This window comes from Phaethon lepturus, unplaced genomic scaffold (assembly GCF_000687285.1).
Source record: "Phaethon lepturus isolate BGI_N335 unplaced genomic scaffold, ASM68728v1 scaffold26890, whole genome shotgun sequence".
In the NCBI taxonomy this organism is placed as follows: Eukaryota; Metazoa; Chordata; class Aves; order Phaethontiformes; family Phaethontidae; genus Phaethon; species Phaethon lepturus.
This window is the reverse complement of record NW_010513010.1, coordinates 32,683-50,501: the sequence shown is the minus strand read 5'-3', so window position 1 is coordinate 50,501 and position 17,819 is coordinate 32,683. Positions and strand designations below refer to the sequence as shown.

Below are 17,819 nucleotides of genomic sequence, written 5' to 3'. Positions count from 1 at the left end.
TTCTGGCAGCTTCTCACAGAAGCCACCACTGGAGCACCTCCCAGCTACCAAAACCTTGCCATGCAGACCCAGTACACAAATCTGTTATTTGCTTCTGGACCTACCTGATCAGTCACTGTGTGTCATCTGAAGAAACTCAATGAAGTCAGTCTGTGCCGTATCTGTATAAAGTATTGATGATGAGTGTTAAGAATGTCACATTTTAAGAGAGCTGTATGATTTCTTTTCGCTTTCCATAATGTTTGAAAGATAATATGAATTACAGCGCTGCAGTGGCTCACAGTAGCTGGAATTCAAGTGGTTTGGAAGGCACGACAGGATTTGATGGCTGCACATGGGCAAGCAATGAAGTGCTTAGTTCCCTTCTCCTCCAGCAGTCATTTGTCTACCATACACATCTATGAAGGGGTGCAGTTCCAAACAGAAAATCTGTGATGACAGTAGGGTATGAGGTGCAAACAGAGAGGACACGTTCCACTTGCATGAGGGTTGGTTCAAAGTTTCCCTTGATAGTGGAGAAGCCACAACGTAAAAGCGCCCGTCAGAGCGCGGTAGGGATGGGAGGTTGTTGCAGAGTGAGACGGGAAGGAAAGTGGAACTGAGCTGTTGGCTGAGAACATCATTTTAGGTTTTCGCTTGACTTTCTGCTGTAAGCTATTGTGATAGGAAGATGTGGAAGTCATAGAAGAATCGGTGGCTGTTTTGGTATGGTCACTGCTTCCACAACCGTGTGGCACCTGTGTAGCCAATTCACTGTTGCAAGGGGATTTTCTAGAATGCCAGAGATTAACTGTTTTATAGTACCTCATTTGTATGTCTCATCTGCTAGTGGTTTTGAGAGTGGGAATACTCCAAGCAGAGAAAGACCGTGTCATTTCCTTGTTTATCATGGGTACCCAGTGATGGGGTTTGATTAGACTTTTTTGAGGACGTAGACCTCAAACTTCATGAATCTTATGGGGTACTACTGGTCATGGGCAGCACTGAAGTTACAGGTTTTCACCTGAGTGTCGTGTATGACAGTTGCAACGAATAAGAATGTTGCCTAGAAATTTTTCTGCTGTCATACCAAAATCTCAGAGGCCTGGAATTAGACTGCCTGCATTTTTTCCATTTTAATTAAACAGCCATGATATCTTGCTCAGAGAATTAATATGGGTAGTGTGCCCAGTACAGGATGAGTGTTTTCTACAGGGACACTGATTTAATATAATTCACAGGGAGTTTTGATCTGTGTCTACAAAAGCAATGGGTAAGAAAATTGAGAAAAATCAAATGCAGATGAGAAAATGGAATGTTATATATGGTAAAATAAAGAAACAGACATTGGCTTAATGACATCCAAGAAACACTTCTAACCGAGCTCCAGCATTCCAGAGTGTTAATCTCATTAGTTTTATAATATTACCCAACTGTCAGCTCCTGGACCCTTACGGAATCACAGAAATTCATGTCAGATACTGAATCAGGTTAGAAATTTGAATGAATTATTGAAAAATAACTCCAGTTTCTTATTTGAACTCGGGTGTGATTTACTGTACTGAATTACTTACTCGCCAAATTCTCTTTTAAACAGTTGCCTGTCATTATGCTGCTGAAGGAGTCCAGGTTTTTCCATAAAACCTGAAGATGTATTTATTTTCAGCAGGGATTACCATTCCTGCCAGTGGAATCCCAGTAGTTTTGGCTAATTGTAATATGGCTGTAAATATGTGATTTCCATGGAAATTAATTTAGTCACAGGAATTTTTGTCCCTTTTTTTTATATTGATGGCTTTGCTTAACACGGTTGCCAAACACATGTACGGTTTAAAGAAAAACTTGGTTAACATTAGGGTAGATTATTTGTACTGAACTGCTCAGTATACGTACATATGGCTTTTGTGGATGAAGTAGGAGCTGCTTGACTGTCTGTCTTGGATTTGTTCTGTAACCAGATAAAGAAAAACCTCATTTAGCTCAAACAGGACGTGCACTATTGAGATCTTGCCCTGTTAGACCCTAGTGGTAACAATTTCATAGCAACACCTTAATGCAATATTTTTTTAAAGTCTTAATCAAATGGTTCTTTAGTCTGTGCAAATTGCCATTAGGTTTATTTAAGTTTAAAGCACTTTTTTTAAAAAAAAAACTTTTCTTGTAATATTATTCCAGGGAGGGGTAATGTTTATGTGATATTTCCAGATCCAAACCTGTACAGTTTTAGTACTAACCCTGTATTTTAAACTTTTCATGTTTTGATTTTTTTTCCCCTTATGAGATTGACAGTATTCAAGTTATGGTGGGTTTTTTTCCTGTTGCCAATGTGCTGTGAGCTTGAATTCAGTCTTTACATAGTTTTTGTCTAGAAATGTCTTTGCTGTTTTGTGGGGTTTTTGTTTCGTTTGTTTTTGTTTTAAGAAAGTATTTGAAAATGCCATATTGGGAATGTTAAGCAAGGAGTCCAGAGACAGTACTGTTATGAAATGCATCTAAGGACTGGAGGATGTGCATAGTAGTAATACTAATTTAATTTGTTATTAACTTTCATTTTAGAAGTAACCTTATTGGCACACCCAAGCAATTTTTTCTTGTTAGATATTGTTTAATGTCTACTGCTGGGAGTCTGGAGTTTTCTTATTTAAAAAAAAATTAAAAATACTCCTGTGTTCCTCTCTTCAATAATTTTTAGATGTATTTGAGATGCCTTATGCCTGTTGAAGTCAACATAGGCACCTACCTGTACTAGAAAAACACTGCTGTTTGCTCCCTGTTGGTAGTGCAGCCTTGGTATGTATTGGGTCCAAGGCAGCAAGACAGCACCGTAAATTGTTTCTGGAAATGTAGTGACTGGCATTAACTTTGCGACTGTTACCACAAGGTTCATCAAAAGTTACTTACCTGTGCTGTTGAACTGACTAGGTAGTTATAAGAGCTCAATGACAGAAATTGTTCAGCTGATGCAACTGCATACTATATTTTCAAAATATAGTATATAGAGATTTCAAAATACTATAGAAAATGTCAATTTGAATTGTTTCATTAGCTACAAGGATGATAAAACATTGAAATGGATTATAACATTGATTCTTAGCATACTGTTTAAGAAACATCTAGTATTCATATCAGAAAATCAGTTTTGACAATCCAGTGAAGCAGTAGGTGTAAGAAATGTAGATAACCTCATTTCTGCATGTACCCAAAGTTTTAGTGCATGTTAGCCAAGCGTAACTCGACTCAAATTTGCAGCTATCACTTTCCTTCCTTACAGTATTCTCACACGTTTTATTACATGTCTAGATTAACCATGTTTCTGATCAATACCTGTTTTATAATAAGAATGGTCGAGCATCACATGGTGAGTGATGTCATGCTGCTGACTTGCATGATGACAGTATCCATGGTCTGAATATGTTACCTTTTTACTACCTTCCTTATGGGGCCAATTTTTTTTGCTCACTAGCTGATTGCTCAGCAAAGACTTCTGCTGAGATGTCTGCAGAGAGATGAAGGCCTTTTCCCCTGATCTTTTACCCTTAACTTAGAGCAAAGCATTTTAGTAGTCCAATTATGCCTTCTAATTTATATGAAGGTAAAGATAGGGAATAGAATAGAAACTTATTAATAGATGTATAAATCATATTAAACCTGTATTCAAAATCTGACTGCAAATGTTAATAGCTTTCTAATATACAAGTATGTATTATTTTTAATGTAATGCACAATTTTTGTCTTTCTAGGTATGGCATGAACTGCCTCATTCAATTTGAGGATTTTGCTAATGCTAATGCATTCCGCCTCCTGCATAAGTACCGTAACAAGTATTGCACTTTCAATGATGACATCCAAGGTAACAGACTCTTTTTCTTGTCTTCACCCTTGTGATGCTCACAAGCCAGAAAAATAAGACTTAACTGATGTACCAGAAGGGGAACAAATGTATCAGCTTTCCTGTGATACTTGAAGGTGTTCAGTACAGGGCACATTTTGCCTTGGGTTTCCTCAGCATGGGTTTCTTCTGAGCTCTCTTTGCTCTTAACCTTTTCCTTCTCATTTATGCCTCATGCTTTATTTAGATGTTCACTCTTCAGGGGTTTTTTTTAATAGTTTAATGTGTGAATGGCTTTTCCATATAAATTATTAACTTCAGATCTTTGGGCAAATGTCAAAGCTCAGGCCTGGACTGTACTTCCTTCAGTTTTTTTGTCCCTGCAGTGACAAGTGCTCCACTGTTCCTTTATGCTTGTTTCCAGAGCTTGCTTGATAAATGTCAAACTGTATTTCAGTTCTTAAACTGACAACTCAGTTAAATATCTTTCTAATTTTCCTTGAAGTCTCAGGGCTGCATTCAATTTTAGAGGGAAATTATCTCCCTGACTCTACTTTCCCATCTGAATCATTTGTAGCAGCTGGCAAAAGGAAAAGACCTAGGAAGGGGAAACGTCAGCAAGGGGGATTCCCCCAGTGCTCAATCTTGATAGACGTCTTGTCCCTTCCCTCCCGAGAAGAAAGGCACACAGGTCTGAAGTGGTGGATCCTGCTGCTTGGGTTGCCTTATTCCCTGTCAGGAAAAGAGTACTGGAAAATAACTCTCTCCAGGGCAGTAAGTGTACTGGCTCCCATCCTTGCAAAGAGACTGAAGTCAGACGAACTGCTGGAGAGAGGTACCCAAGAAGGGCCCTGGGCACCCAGCTGCCTCTTACCCCCTCATGTTTCCTTGGTAGATGGAGGATCCTCAGCAGGACAAAACAGAATCAAAAATGGGAGTTTAATTGTTTTAATTTCTAACAGTTTGCAGTGACACTTTAAGTCAAGTGCTAGGAGCTTGAGTTTTCCAGAAGTGATTCTTGAGCCATTCTTGGGACCCAGGTCTTATTTCAGGGACTCAATGCATGGAGGTGGATTCAAATAGCCCTTGTCTTTCTGATGGTAGGGACTTGGCTAGCCACATGAACTATGGTTCTGTTACAAGCCTGTCTAAGTTTTATTCCTGCATCTGAAACAGATTATGGAGGACAAAGTCCCAGATGGGAAATAAGTTAATTATAAAATGTCATTTCCCTTTGTAAGAAGCACGGTGATTCTTACCCTGTAGGGTCTGAGTGTAGTCATGGCTACAATAGTCCAATACAGCAGACCAAACAGCATCTGGGAGTTTCCTTAGTTGTTTAGAGACCCAGCTCCCACAGGGAATTCTCTTTCCTTACAGGATGAAGGTCCTCACCCCAAATCAAAAAGAGATTCAGCTAGAATGTAGTTTCAAAGAAATGAAAGGGAAGCTTTTCAGCAGAAGTGTACCAAATATGGGTAAGCTAAGCTGAGAAAGTCTTCTGTGTCTCTAGATGCATTTTAAAACCACTGCATTCTCTCTCATGCACCTTGGAAGGAGGTGTCTTTACGTTCAAAACTGTTGGAAGGTATCCGTTTGGCTTTTGGCTGAGCTGCTGTAGCAGCTATTCGTCTTCCTTAAAAGTGCAGCCACATGCAGTCTTTTAATTCATTCAGTTTCTGCAATCTAATTTGTGTTTGATGGTCATCTGATATTTTCATAAACAATGTCTGGGACTTCTGGGTGATCTCCATCTTTAATGCTTGTGTAGCTTCCAAGAGGTGAAAGCAGATGCATTTAGTCTGCTCTGATCACTGTTGTTTGTCATCAAATCCCCATAAATACCTTCAGTATCATTTTTGTAGGATGTCATCTTCCCCTATAATGTAGCAGTGCAATAACAACAGCCCAAATACAGATGCAGTGATCTTTTCTCCTCTCTCTATTCCAGCTTTATAAACCCTAAGGATCTTTCACCTGACAACTTTAATGAGGATAGATGGTGCTAACTTCTTTAGCAATCCTTAGAGATTTTCAGTTTGTAAATGGCATGATTTTTTCCAGGCTACTTGAAAGAGTGGTCTTCTCTGTATGCAAGTTGTATTTTCTACCCCTTAGAACCGTAAAGCTGACAAGTAGCGTTGGGCCAATAAAAGCAAACAAACACAACATTGCATCTGATTTGCCATCACCTTCTGAGGATAGTGCTTACGTGATATTTAAACATAGTTGCTTCTAGTCCAAATATTTGTCAAGCCAAACCTACTTTAATGATCAAAAGAAATGTTTAATGTGTTTCATGGAAGGGCTTGAGGCTTTTTTCACTGCTGTAGGGTATCCAGACAAAGGATTCCTATATAACTTAGTGATGCAACGAGGACCATTAAGCGCCTCAGATCTAAAAAAACCACTAATATACGATCCTGACTCTTGCCAGACACTGTAAAAGATAAAGAAAATATGGCAAGCTGAATACTCATTTGCAAGTAGTAACTTGGACAAATGCAGTTGCCTCCTGTTAGCTCACAGCTATTTGCAGGGTGTCAACACGCCCCTAACTGACGCCATTGCAGAACATTTGGAAAAACGTGTCTGCCAAAACACTGATCTTATAAAATCACTAAAGATTGGCCATTAAGGGGTCACCTATAGATATATTTAAGAATTTCTGGAAACAGTTTTGTCTCCATCCCTGCTACAGCACCATCACATCCTTTCCGTTGGAAAAAGCTTTGTAACTTTTTCTACGTCCCCTTTCTGTACTCAAGGAATTGGGAACAAGGGCAAACAGGATTCTGAGCAACTGCTATAAATCTGTATCGGAATAATAAAATTGCTCTTATTTTATCATTCTAGAAAGCATCTTGGTTTTTGGAGGGGTGGTGAGTTTTTTCCCTCTGCGATTATGAGAATTTTTTCATATTATCAAAATATTTTTTTACAAACACCATGGCAATAATGTTGCTTTAGGGAGAAAATATCCACCTTTTTTCTTGGATTCTTGTTTGGTTTTACTCTGACCACACATCAGTTTGCTCCTCCTTTTTTTTCTCTCTGAAACATATAGAATATGATTTTTGGAAATGAAAATCAATGAAAGCCTTGGGTTCAAAACAAATACTTTTATCTAACTACTAGAGAGCATTTTCCAAAATTGGGAATTTTTGATCATAATTTCCTATATGGGAGAAATATTAATTAATATTGTAACGTCATGCTTCACAACATTTAGAAATACCTGAATTAGATCAGGTTGATAGCTTTGCTCATATCCAATATATTTAAGAAGGAGGATTCATAAGGATAGGGTGGAATTTTCTTTAAGATATGAATTGGGGTGTGCTTCTCTTCACCCCTTGCCCGGGAACGGACCAATGCCAGAAGAAGAATTGGGCTTGTGTGGCCAAACAGAGCTGTTTATAAGGATGGAGGGTGTTCTCTGCTTGATCACCCGTGGAAGGAGGCAGGGTTGGAATTCATGGTGTAGGAGGTTGAAAATCCCCTTGGAGAAACTAACCTGTTCTCTTCCCTGCTGTGGGAACATTGAACAAGTCTGTTAAGATCAGTTAAAGAAGAAGTCCTAGGTACAAGTCCAGGACTGCAGTGTCTGAAATCACGCTCATGGGTGGGACCAGCTCGGGCCATACCTGCCTGCCCCTCATTGAACCCAGTTGGGGCAGAGCAAGCTGCTGTAGTGCTCCCTTTCCACACCCATATTGGTTTTGGTGTGTCTGTTGAAAGAGTTTTTGCTACTTGAGCACAGTCAGTGGCTTAAGGCAAGTTTGCACATCTTGGGAGCTGTGTATTTGTTTTTTTCTCTCAGTGCTTATCACATGGTAGCTTGTTGTAGTCATTGCTGACATGGATAAATTTGAAATATTGGCATAAATTTCTCTAGTCTTTCTGCTTCTGTGCAGGTGAATTATTTCAATTATTTCAATTGTTTTGATTTTTTCCTCACATTGTACTTTAAAATTGTATCAATTGACAATGACAAACTTCTGCAGTATCAGCCAATCTACGTAAAATAAGTGTTTCTCTATGCAGTATAATACTGTTTTTATTCTAGTGTTATAGCTCTATTTCGCTTTATGCCACCATTATGGACACAGAGCCTGTATATTATGCCAACAAAAATATTTACACAGAGAGATTGCACTGGATTGGAATTAACTTCAGTATCCATCATGACCTTAGATGTCGTAAATTTTTAACAGCTGTGCTGTTTAATTGCATCAAAATTTTATGAAAAGCAGCAGACCTAAAATAAAAATATAGAGCACATATAATTTAAGACTATTATTCCATCTTACATGTGTGGTTTGATTTAAAATATATGCTAAATGTTCAGCAGACTGCCATTTGAATAATTAGGAAAATTATACCTGGAAGTTATGTTATGACCATTTTAATGTTAAGTCAGTGCAGCTCTCAGAAATCAGAATTTCTTTGTCACAAGCGTTCTCCTTTTTAATTGTTTTTAACATGAAGATCAGAAATAATACATTTTGTACCCTGAAATTCCAGTTCTTAAAATCAAATCGTAAAGAAGGTTTGGAGTTTGGTTTTGTGCCTACGATGGGCATGGAGCTTCCAATTCATTCTCTGACCAAGGATTTGGAAAATGCAAAGTTGAATGACATTTAATAGCTCATATGTTGATATCATACTCTCAAATTCTGATATTATGTGCAAACTGTAGAAAATCTCTTTCATAATATGAGGTGACTTTTGCTTCCTTGTGAGACATTGGGATTTTTAAAACCATTAAAAACCTCATATTAAGCCATATAATGTAGAGTTATGTGAAGAGTATTTTTCTTCCAGTATATTCGTGATATCACCTATCTATTACATGGTGGAAAATTTACACTGAAATCAGTATGCTTTCAAGTATATCCCCCACTGTAGCTTTTCTATACTTTTCCATGCATATATACCAGTATGTGTATATACAAGCATTTGTATATACAAGTATTCTTCTGTGTGATTTTTTCTTCATAGAATTATAGAATAGTTTGGGTTGGAAGGGTCCTTCCTTTGAAGGTTATCTAGTCCAACCCCTCTGCAGTGAGCAGGGACATCTTCAAGTAGATCAGGTTGCTCAGAACCCCGTCCAACCTGACCTTGAACGTTTCCAGGGATGGGGCATCTACCACCTCTCTGGGCAAAAAAAAATCCATTTTTATCATGTTCCTGGGTGACCAGCTCCAGGTGGCCCTGCTTGAGCAGGGGGGTTGCACCAGATGACCTCCTCATCCTCAGCCACCCTGTGCTTCTGGGACTCTGTGTCCCTTTTCAAATACACCAAACGGTTGCTCTTCTAAAAAGGCTCCATTTCTCCTTCACTAGAGCCGTTCCCCCTCTTCGCAATGCCTGCCTGCTGCAGCTGCAGAGTGGGGCAGGGTGCATACGGAGCTTTGAAAAGACAGTTCATGGCAAGGAGAAGGAGCTCTCGTCTCTTAAAAGAGGGTCTTTCTGACCTACCCACAGCCATAGCACTTGCATCACTAGCAACTGAGATTACACCTTTTAGATAGGATCTTTACTCTCACCTTTTTTCCCAGGAACTGTAGGAGAGGGATTATTTCTTTCCTGGCACTCTGTGCAGTGTTCTTTGGAAGACTGGCCGTGTTAACATGTGATTTCTATTATGCTGTGTATTGTGAAATACGAATTTTACTTTTACCACTTCCTAATCTTTTGGTCCAGAATGAATAGCTCAGATTTTAGGATGTGCTGCAGAAATTCCTCCCCTCTTCTTGTTTGCTAACTTTTTAAGATGAGGTAGGGAAAATGACGTCAATGAACTGCTAATACTTGATTACAAGTTTTATTTTTTGAAACTTCAGATAATAAACAAGTACTTCAGTGCCATAAGCCATTTCTTGCTAATTTAAATTAAACTACATCCAATAAAAATGAAGTTCTCATTCCTCATGTTTTGGGGCTTTCTTCGTCCCTTTTTTCTTTTAATTGTTGCATCTGCTGAAAGAAGACTTTGTGCTCCAAAGCATTTATAATATGCCAACCCCAAAAGACCATGGTCTCTAGGATTTCCTTCGACATATTCATGCTCAGTCATACTGTTTACAGAAACAAGTAAGGCTAAAGAATCTTGGACAGAAAACAAAGACTTGATAAATACTGCACTTTGAAATTTCACATCGACAATATTTTTTCGAGATATGATTCACCTTCCTAGAAAACTATTACAGAGTGTTTGCTTTCACAGCAGCTGACACTGCTTTGGAAAAATATCCACCATTGTTAAACTTGTTGTGGTTATTCTAGCAATTTGGGGAAAATAGAATTGGTTTTCAAAGTCGTATCAGTGAACGGTATCTATCTTTTTCTGCACAGAAGGGGTTTAGCCAGTGCTCTCTGGGAGAGGGAGGCGAAGCCATTTCTCTCCTTCCTATAGTGATGACAGTCAGAAAAGCAGCGAAATTCGGTTTCTGCTTCGTAATGTCCACGAGAAGTGGTCAGACTTCGGCAGATGGATGTGAATTGCATTTTGATTCAGTGTTCAGGGTGAAATGTAAGGTCATGCCGTTAGTCAGAACAGTTCCGGTCAAACAGATCTGCTATTCACGCTGACGGTGCTCCCCTTTCAGTAGGATGGAATAAAGGAAGCTGCTGATGAGGAGTGATGACAGCCACTGCCAGCAGCAGTGATAGTGGGCCCGCTAATCTAATAAACTGGGTTATTATGCTTTTTAGAGTCAAATGGCTGAATAAAACCGATGTGGAGTACTTTTGAAATACCATTTTTAGAGTAGTTCTTCTGTGTAAATCGTGATTTGTAAGAAATGCAATACTTAAGCCTTTATATATTGCTATTGTAAGCTCTGTTCTGAATCACCCTCACAGGTAATGATAATTCACATCCCGTGTAAATTATCAATGCAAAATATTATTGATATTCAATGCAGTATTTTATTAATGTGTCATATGTCTTTTCTTTTTCCTTAAAACAGAAGATGGTATTGTAATAGAGTTTCTAAAAGTGTCCCAACTGGTAATACTTAATTGTAGTCCATTTTTCTGGCTAACAAACTTAGCAACAGTACATCAGCCGTGAAGATAAGCAGGATCCCAGCGTTCCCATTCATTATAAATTGACAGTGTTTCATTTTGTCTCTGTCACCAAAGTGGCTTGAAGAACTGCTTTCCCAGCTCTCTGAGAAGTCCTCTGACGAGGGCCGAGTGCTGCGGTGGTCACGACTTCTGTCTTCAAGGGCTGGAAACAGGACCTTACAGTGCTCCAGCTCAGCTTTCGTTTTCAGGAGACCAGATCAATGGTCTTAGAAATAAGCCATGTTATGTAGGCTTCCTCCTCCCCTCAAGCACAGCTGTGTGATATAAAATAGAAGAAAGAATTTGGCATCCAATGAGAGGATGGGATTTTTTTATTGCCGGTTATGAGGATTGTTTGGTAGAATACCAAGGGAAACTGAGAGCGTGGTCTGACTTCTGTCTTTTGCCATTTTTGGTCTTTGCCAATTTGGCACTCGTCAGAGGAAGACTTAATTTCATCTGGGAAAGAAACAAGCTAGCTCTTGGATACTGTGGGGTGGAAGTGTCGCAGCCCAATGGTTGTTGTTCCCAAAGCCGTGCCTCAGAGGAACCATTTTTTAGATTTTTTTTTTATTTAGAAATGAGGGAGAAGAGAGTAAATGATCTCAGCTCTTAGAACAAGTCATAAAAATGACTAAATAACTAAAAATGACAAATTTGTATGGTCTAAACATTAAGTGGGCTGAGAACAAGGTGTCCTGTATTTATGATGATTGAAGGGAAAAGTCATAATCAAAAGCACGTAACAAACTTTTTAGTTCTAAAGATACATGTTTTTGAACTGTTCAGGTGGGTTTACTTCAAAAAGTGACTTTCTAAGGGCCTTTCTAACTTTAAAATGTGCTCTTAAATTTTACTAAGGGTTACTTTTTGGTTTTCTTTTTGAAAGAAAATTAAAAAAAGAAAAAAGAAAAAAAAACCATTCATGAAACACAGATGATCCCACCTATGAACCACAGATTCAAAGCCAGCCTTCAACACCCAAATGATGTCTTTTAAGGAGAGGTTTACCCAGTACCAAGCTTCTTGCTACTTCTGCTCTTTTAGTTCCTTAGCTACATGTATTTGAAACTTAATGGTCTGTGTGCCTGCAATATGAATACTGTTTTGAGCATCTCCTTGAGTTAAATGTACATATTACTGCTATCTCAGCTTTAAACTTCATCTTGCTTATGAGAAAGTAGACTTGTGAATAGCAAAAGTGCATCCTTCAGCGGAGCTGCATGTTGAGGGCAAATGTCCAATGAGCAGATTCTGGGCCAAGTGCTTTTGGAGGGGTGGTCATACCTATTTCATAATTTTCCTGAAGGAAAAATTAGTAGCAATGTGAATTCTCCCCTCAAAAGCAACCAATTGGCTTGTAGACAATTGCAGTTAGGGCTGTGGTGATCAGGAACAAAACTGTAGAAGCCAGCAGATCTCTTCCTTGCAAATTCTTGCAGGCTTCTGGAAATCATTTACGGCCTCATCTTTGGTTTCCTTGGGTCAGTCAATGGCAGCCACTGCCTGGAGAAGGAAGAATTCAGTTCTTATTCACAGAACTGAACAAGGGGGACATCTCAGGGCCTGTGTTCGTCTCCTTGTGGTTCAGCTCTTTCTGAATCAGATAGACATCATAAATCTTCAAAGGCTGTTGAAACGCATTTTTCTACTTTCAAGACCTAATCATTAGTGGCTGATACAGCTTTTTCAGTTCTGATGAAATCGATGCTGTCTGCTATCGGTTCTTTGCAATCTCTTTAAAAAGACATGTTGAGCACTTTTCTGCTGTGATGTCATCTACCTCACTACCGTATCCCTGTCCGCAGGTTGTCTTTATGGGTTCTGTGAACTTGTTGAAAGCAGATGCACTTTCTCCATTTTTTTTCTGGTATTCAATGGATCCAAGTTCCTTGCAGGAAGAACGAGTCTGACTGTCTTTTTTTGGTCCACCTTGTGCCTGGGCTTTAGTGATGATGATGATGATTTGTTAAAAATACAAGTTTGTTACCTGAAGTCAGTAATCCATGAAAGAAGGCCTTCACCCTCCAGTAGGCTTTGTTGCGGAGAAGGAGTAACTGGTCTTTGGATCAGAAGGGCTGGATATCAGGTCCTGGTGACTAAATACAACTTTCTTCAGCATGACAGGACCTGACAGCTAGACCCGGCAATGCTGACAGTTCAGCTGCAGTGTTGTGTATAGATTTGTAGGGTGTTGCAAGTCAAGACAGATAAGAAACAAATGGATAAAGTCCGGGGGAGAGAAACGAGCGCTGTGTTCTAGAAAACATAACTTTCTGAGAGAGTGGAAAAACTGGGATTGTTCCATACAAGAAAAGTAGATTGGGACACCATTAGTCTTCAAATATGATACACATCTTGTTGCAAACACAAAAGAACAGGTTTTCGAGTGGTAGATAAGAGGCCAAAACAGTAGAGGAAGAAGAAGAGGAAGTGCAAGAGGAAGAAGAAGAAGAAGAGGAGGAAGAAGAGGAAGAAGAGGAAGAGGAAGAGGAATAAGGAAGAAGAAGAGGAAGAAGAGGAAGAAGAGGAAGAGGAAGAGGAATAAGAGGAAGAGGAAGAAGAAGAAGAGGAAGAAGAGGAAGAGGTAGAGGAAGAAGAAGAAGAAGAAAAGTTTAGATTTGAAATTTTCAACAAAAAGTATATTGAAGTACTGGAATAGCTTGCTGAGGAGATCATAGGAGTATTCGAAAGAAGATGTTAGGAACAAGCTAGACAATCGCAGAGGTATGGTTGATCCTGCCACTGTGAACAGGTTTGGGTTAGATGCCTGCTTGAGATCCCTTTATTGCCCTACTTTTTTATTGATGGGTGTTTCTTATGGTGAGGACCAAAATCTTTCCATTCACAGACAGACAGGTATCTCATTCTTTGTGTTTCTGATTTGGAGAAGAAAGGCCTCTACAGGCTAAATCTTAAAACTAAATGTTAGCCTTTTTCCCTTTGTGGCATAACTCAAAGTTAGATATAAAAGGTACTTCCAATGTTTTCGATGCTAGTAAGCTGGAACCCTTTTCACAATGGACTGGAGTCCTGAGGGCTTTCAGGTGCAGTAGGACAGTTGGTGTCTTAAAAAAGCTGGCCTTACTCTTTCAGCTAGCTTAGCTTCTCTGTAAAAGTTCACAGTTGCTCTTCTGCTCTGACAGCCTCCCCATGAGAAATAGTTTTATTTTAGTCTTGTATTTTACTGTATTTGAAGTACATCTATTTGAAGAATGAGAGCAGTGTCCTAATTTTCAGTATCTGGAGTCCTTCAAAATACTTCTATCTGGGGTCTCACACCCTTTTCTTATGAAAAAGGTCATAACCAGACTATTTTGTAATAGTTCGAATGCCCCAGACGTTATGCCCATCCAGTAGAATCAGTCAATCATGTTTCATTTAATGTTACTCTGAAGATATTCCCACTTACATTTAACTGTCATAAGAATAAAGTAGAGCATTCCACTGAACTTTTTGTTACTACCCTAAGTATTTGTATCTTTTAGCCAAAAGATGCTGTGGAATTACTAAAAAAAAAAAATGCTTTGTAATTATTTCCAGAATAACCAAATATATTCTTTTTTTATTAATTCAGGAACTGCATCTGTGGCCGTTGCAGGTCTTCTTGCAGCTCTGCGTATCACCAAGAACAGGTTATCAGATCACACAGTGTTGTTCCAGGGAGCTGGAGAGGTATATATTTTTATGTATCAGGAAAAATTGTACGACGAAGATTTTTCATAATATTTAATCACGTGATATGTATCCAGTTAACAAGAAGATTAAATGGGTAGAATGATCACTAACACCTTCTGAAAGTTGATTCTTAATTCAAATGTAAATTTACAGAAAAATCTCTGATCATCTGGTCGAACCTCATATTTTTCAAAAGACATTTTGCGGAGATCTGTTGTCCATTTAAAACTTCAGGTTTCAGCACTTCAGCTGTAAATTATTGAACTGCTCTTATTATAAACAAACAAACCTTTTTGGAAAGATGAAGAAATATATCAGGCCACCGAAGAGAAATGAAATAAAATGTATTTACTCGATTCAGTGTTATTTAGTAAGAAGCAGTGCCCCTCTGATTTTTCCTGTCATTAGATATAGTTTTTCAGTATTTTGCATGTTGAGATCATCCATTTCTGAAGATTTCAATGCACATTATTTTTTGATACTAACTTTGCAGTATAAATTTCTCAGCCACTAACACACAAGTGAAGGTTGCACTTATCTACAGCGTGGCTAGCTGTCATCTTTTCTATGAAGTCTACAACCCCATGCAGGCTTCTGAAAACTCTTATTCATGGTCACCAAACCCCTCTATAGGTGCAATATACTAATCCAGGTCTGGGTAGTCTAGGTATCTTTAATTTGATTCGATATTTGGTGCTACTGAGATCAGGTCTGTAGTTTTCAGAATGAATTGCATCCATGTCTGGCATGTCAACGCCTTTGTACATCAAGACTGCCCATCTCTCTGAAGTTTTGTCCCCTGGTTTTGCTCCATATTCAACAGACAGGTCTAATGTTTATTTTGTTCATTAGTATTGTCAGTTTGCCTGTTGCTGCAAAGAGGTACTGTAGATATCATCCCTGCCATGGGAACTCATTCCTGATAAAACTACTTATTTCTTAACTAAAAAAGTGGAATCTCACTTGATTCTCAGCAAAAATGAATAATAAAGAACAAGAAGCAGAATCAATCCCATAAATATGTATGAGTTTGCAATCAGAAATACTGAGTGGTCTGTTGGCTCATTTTGTTGCCTGTTTTTCAATCTGTACCTGGATGACATTTGATCTGTTGGATGAAATACTATAAAATCTAGCAAGAGTGATACATGTTTCAGCAAAATATTGATAAGTGAATTTTCCTTGCCCCTACTTTCACTGGGAGCACAGCCAAGTCTAGAGTTACAAAACACATGAATGGTAGGTAAAAGGAAACTTACCTTCCTGAAGGACACTTTAAAAAAAGGTAAGAGCAAAAAATCTTTTAGGACTGCATTTTAATTTCTGGTGTGCAGAGTATGGTTTCCTGTGGTTTAAATTACAAAAAAAACCCTTTTGAAGAAAATAAAATATCAAAGAAAAAAAAATATTTAATGTATTCTGAGATGATTATGTGGAATAAATGTTATTTTTAGCATTTTTAATTAGAGTTTAAACATTTGTTATGCTCTCCACATTGTAAAATGCCATCTTAAGATCTATCTATACTATTGTTTATCTATATGATTTAAGATTTATCTATCTATACTGTTTATCTACATTATGGCTTCTAATTACCAAATGGTAGCAACAGTTCATTAGTGTTTACTTTATGAGAAAAATAACTATTCAGTTTTATTGTTAAAAAAAATTAAGAAACTTATCTAAAATAGTGGGTAAAGGAAACAAGTGAGCAGGATATTTCTTTCATTTCTAGTTTCATATACTTTTCTTCTCTTTCAGGCTGCGCTGGGGATAGCAAACCTCATTGTTATGGCTATGGAAAAAGAAGGGGTATCTAAAGACGCAGCTGTCAAAAGGATATGGATGGTTGACTCGAAGGGATTAATAGTAAAGGTAATACAATTTTCTTATTCCTTTAAAAATCATGATAGTTATTTGTGGTCTGTAGGTAAAGGAAAGAACATGTTCTTTGTGAAAGCAACTACAACAATTTATCTGTTGATACAGCAAACTGTTTTTCTTTTCTAAAGTGTATTAAATTAATGACAGGCTCCCATGTTACTTCAGGGGATGAGGGCATGATTATGCTTGGAGTTCCTGCTCTATTTCTACTTCGGATGAGCACATAATGAAGAGAATTTTTCAGCAGTTCATTAAAAGACATGTAAGGAAGGAAATGTTCAACTTGTGGGTTTAATATTTCCTGTGTTAATGTAACTATTATTTGTTAGCACAATTTTGCACAAAGATGTATAGATACATTATTAGGATAGCATTCAAGGATTTTTTAAAAGGAACAAAAATATTTTTGAAGAGAGTATTTTCCTGGTGTTGCAAGCATGTCATCCTTCTGCAAGAACTGAGATATATTGCATCAAATAGCTTCTACGCACAGTGATGTAGCTCATATTGCAGATGTGGTCTGCAGTGCTATCAACACTGGTCAGAATTTGAAGCTGCTGAGAGACTTCATCAGTCACTCTTACCTCATTCCTTCTGTGTGCCAAAATAAAGAAACATTATGAATTCCATGTGCCAGAATAAAGAAACTGGTATATTTTAAAATGTGGTTATGTATTTAATAGTTTGTGAGCTACTTAAAACAAATGGATGAGAGGCCTGTTGGGTTTGCTTTCTCACCTTGCCCATTGGTTAGCAGCGTTTATGGTCATCTTTGTTTGGTACTGGACCCTTGCGCAGTGTTGTTCAGCTGTCTAATATTTAGGATCTTTTGTAGTTCACACACCTTTGCATCAGGAGCATGCATTCATGCATTGTGTTCAAAAAATGTGTGGATGTGGCGCTTCAAGACATGGTTTAGGGAACATGGTGGCGCTGGATTAATGGTTGGACTTGATGATCTTGAAGGTCCTTTCCAACCTTAGTGATTCTGTGATTCTGCAGTCAGTGTCTATGTTGTTTTATTGAACAGCATCACAGCACCTTTCACTCATACTGTTAAAGGGAAAATAGTAGAATCACAGACATTGAAATGGGAGAGTATTACTAAGGTCATCCTGGACATCCCTTGCCAGAAAGCACAAAGGTAGCCTGATCAGGTACAGAAGAACGCTGGTATTTGCTACTAAGACACAGATTTTTTTGCTGGTATTTGTTTTGTTTGTTTGTTTTAATGAGTGTTTTTAATCCTTTTCATTTTCATCTAATAATCTTAAAGTACTTTTTTGTCCAAACACAGACAGTGTAGCCAGCAGGAGTAGGGAAGTGATCGTGCCCCTGTACTCGGCACTGGTGAGGCCGCACCTTGAAT

General features: G+C 38.3%; 1 protein-coding gene across 1 annotated transcript in view; it reads left to right on the top strand.

Annotated features, from left to right (window-relative positions):
- Positions 1-3,713: 3,713 nt before the first annotated feature.
- The window catches only part of ME1 (malic enzyme 1, NADP(+)-dependent, cytosolic), a 41,149-nt gene continuing 27,043 nt past the window's right edge, over positions 3,714-17,819 (top strand). The window contains exons 1-3 of the mRNA XM_010289014.1: positions 3,714-3,829; positions 14,466-14,563; positions 16,328-16,441. Of these exons, the coding sequence (XP_010287316.1) occupies positions 3,727-3,829; positions 14,466-14,563; positions 16,328-16,441 (315 nt within the window). The 5' untranslated portion in view covers positions 3,714-3,726. The remainder of the gene's footprint in view (positions 3,830-14,465; positions 14,564-16,327; positions 16,442-17,819) is intronic.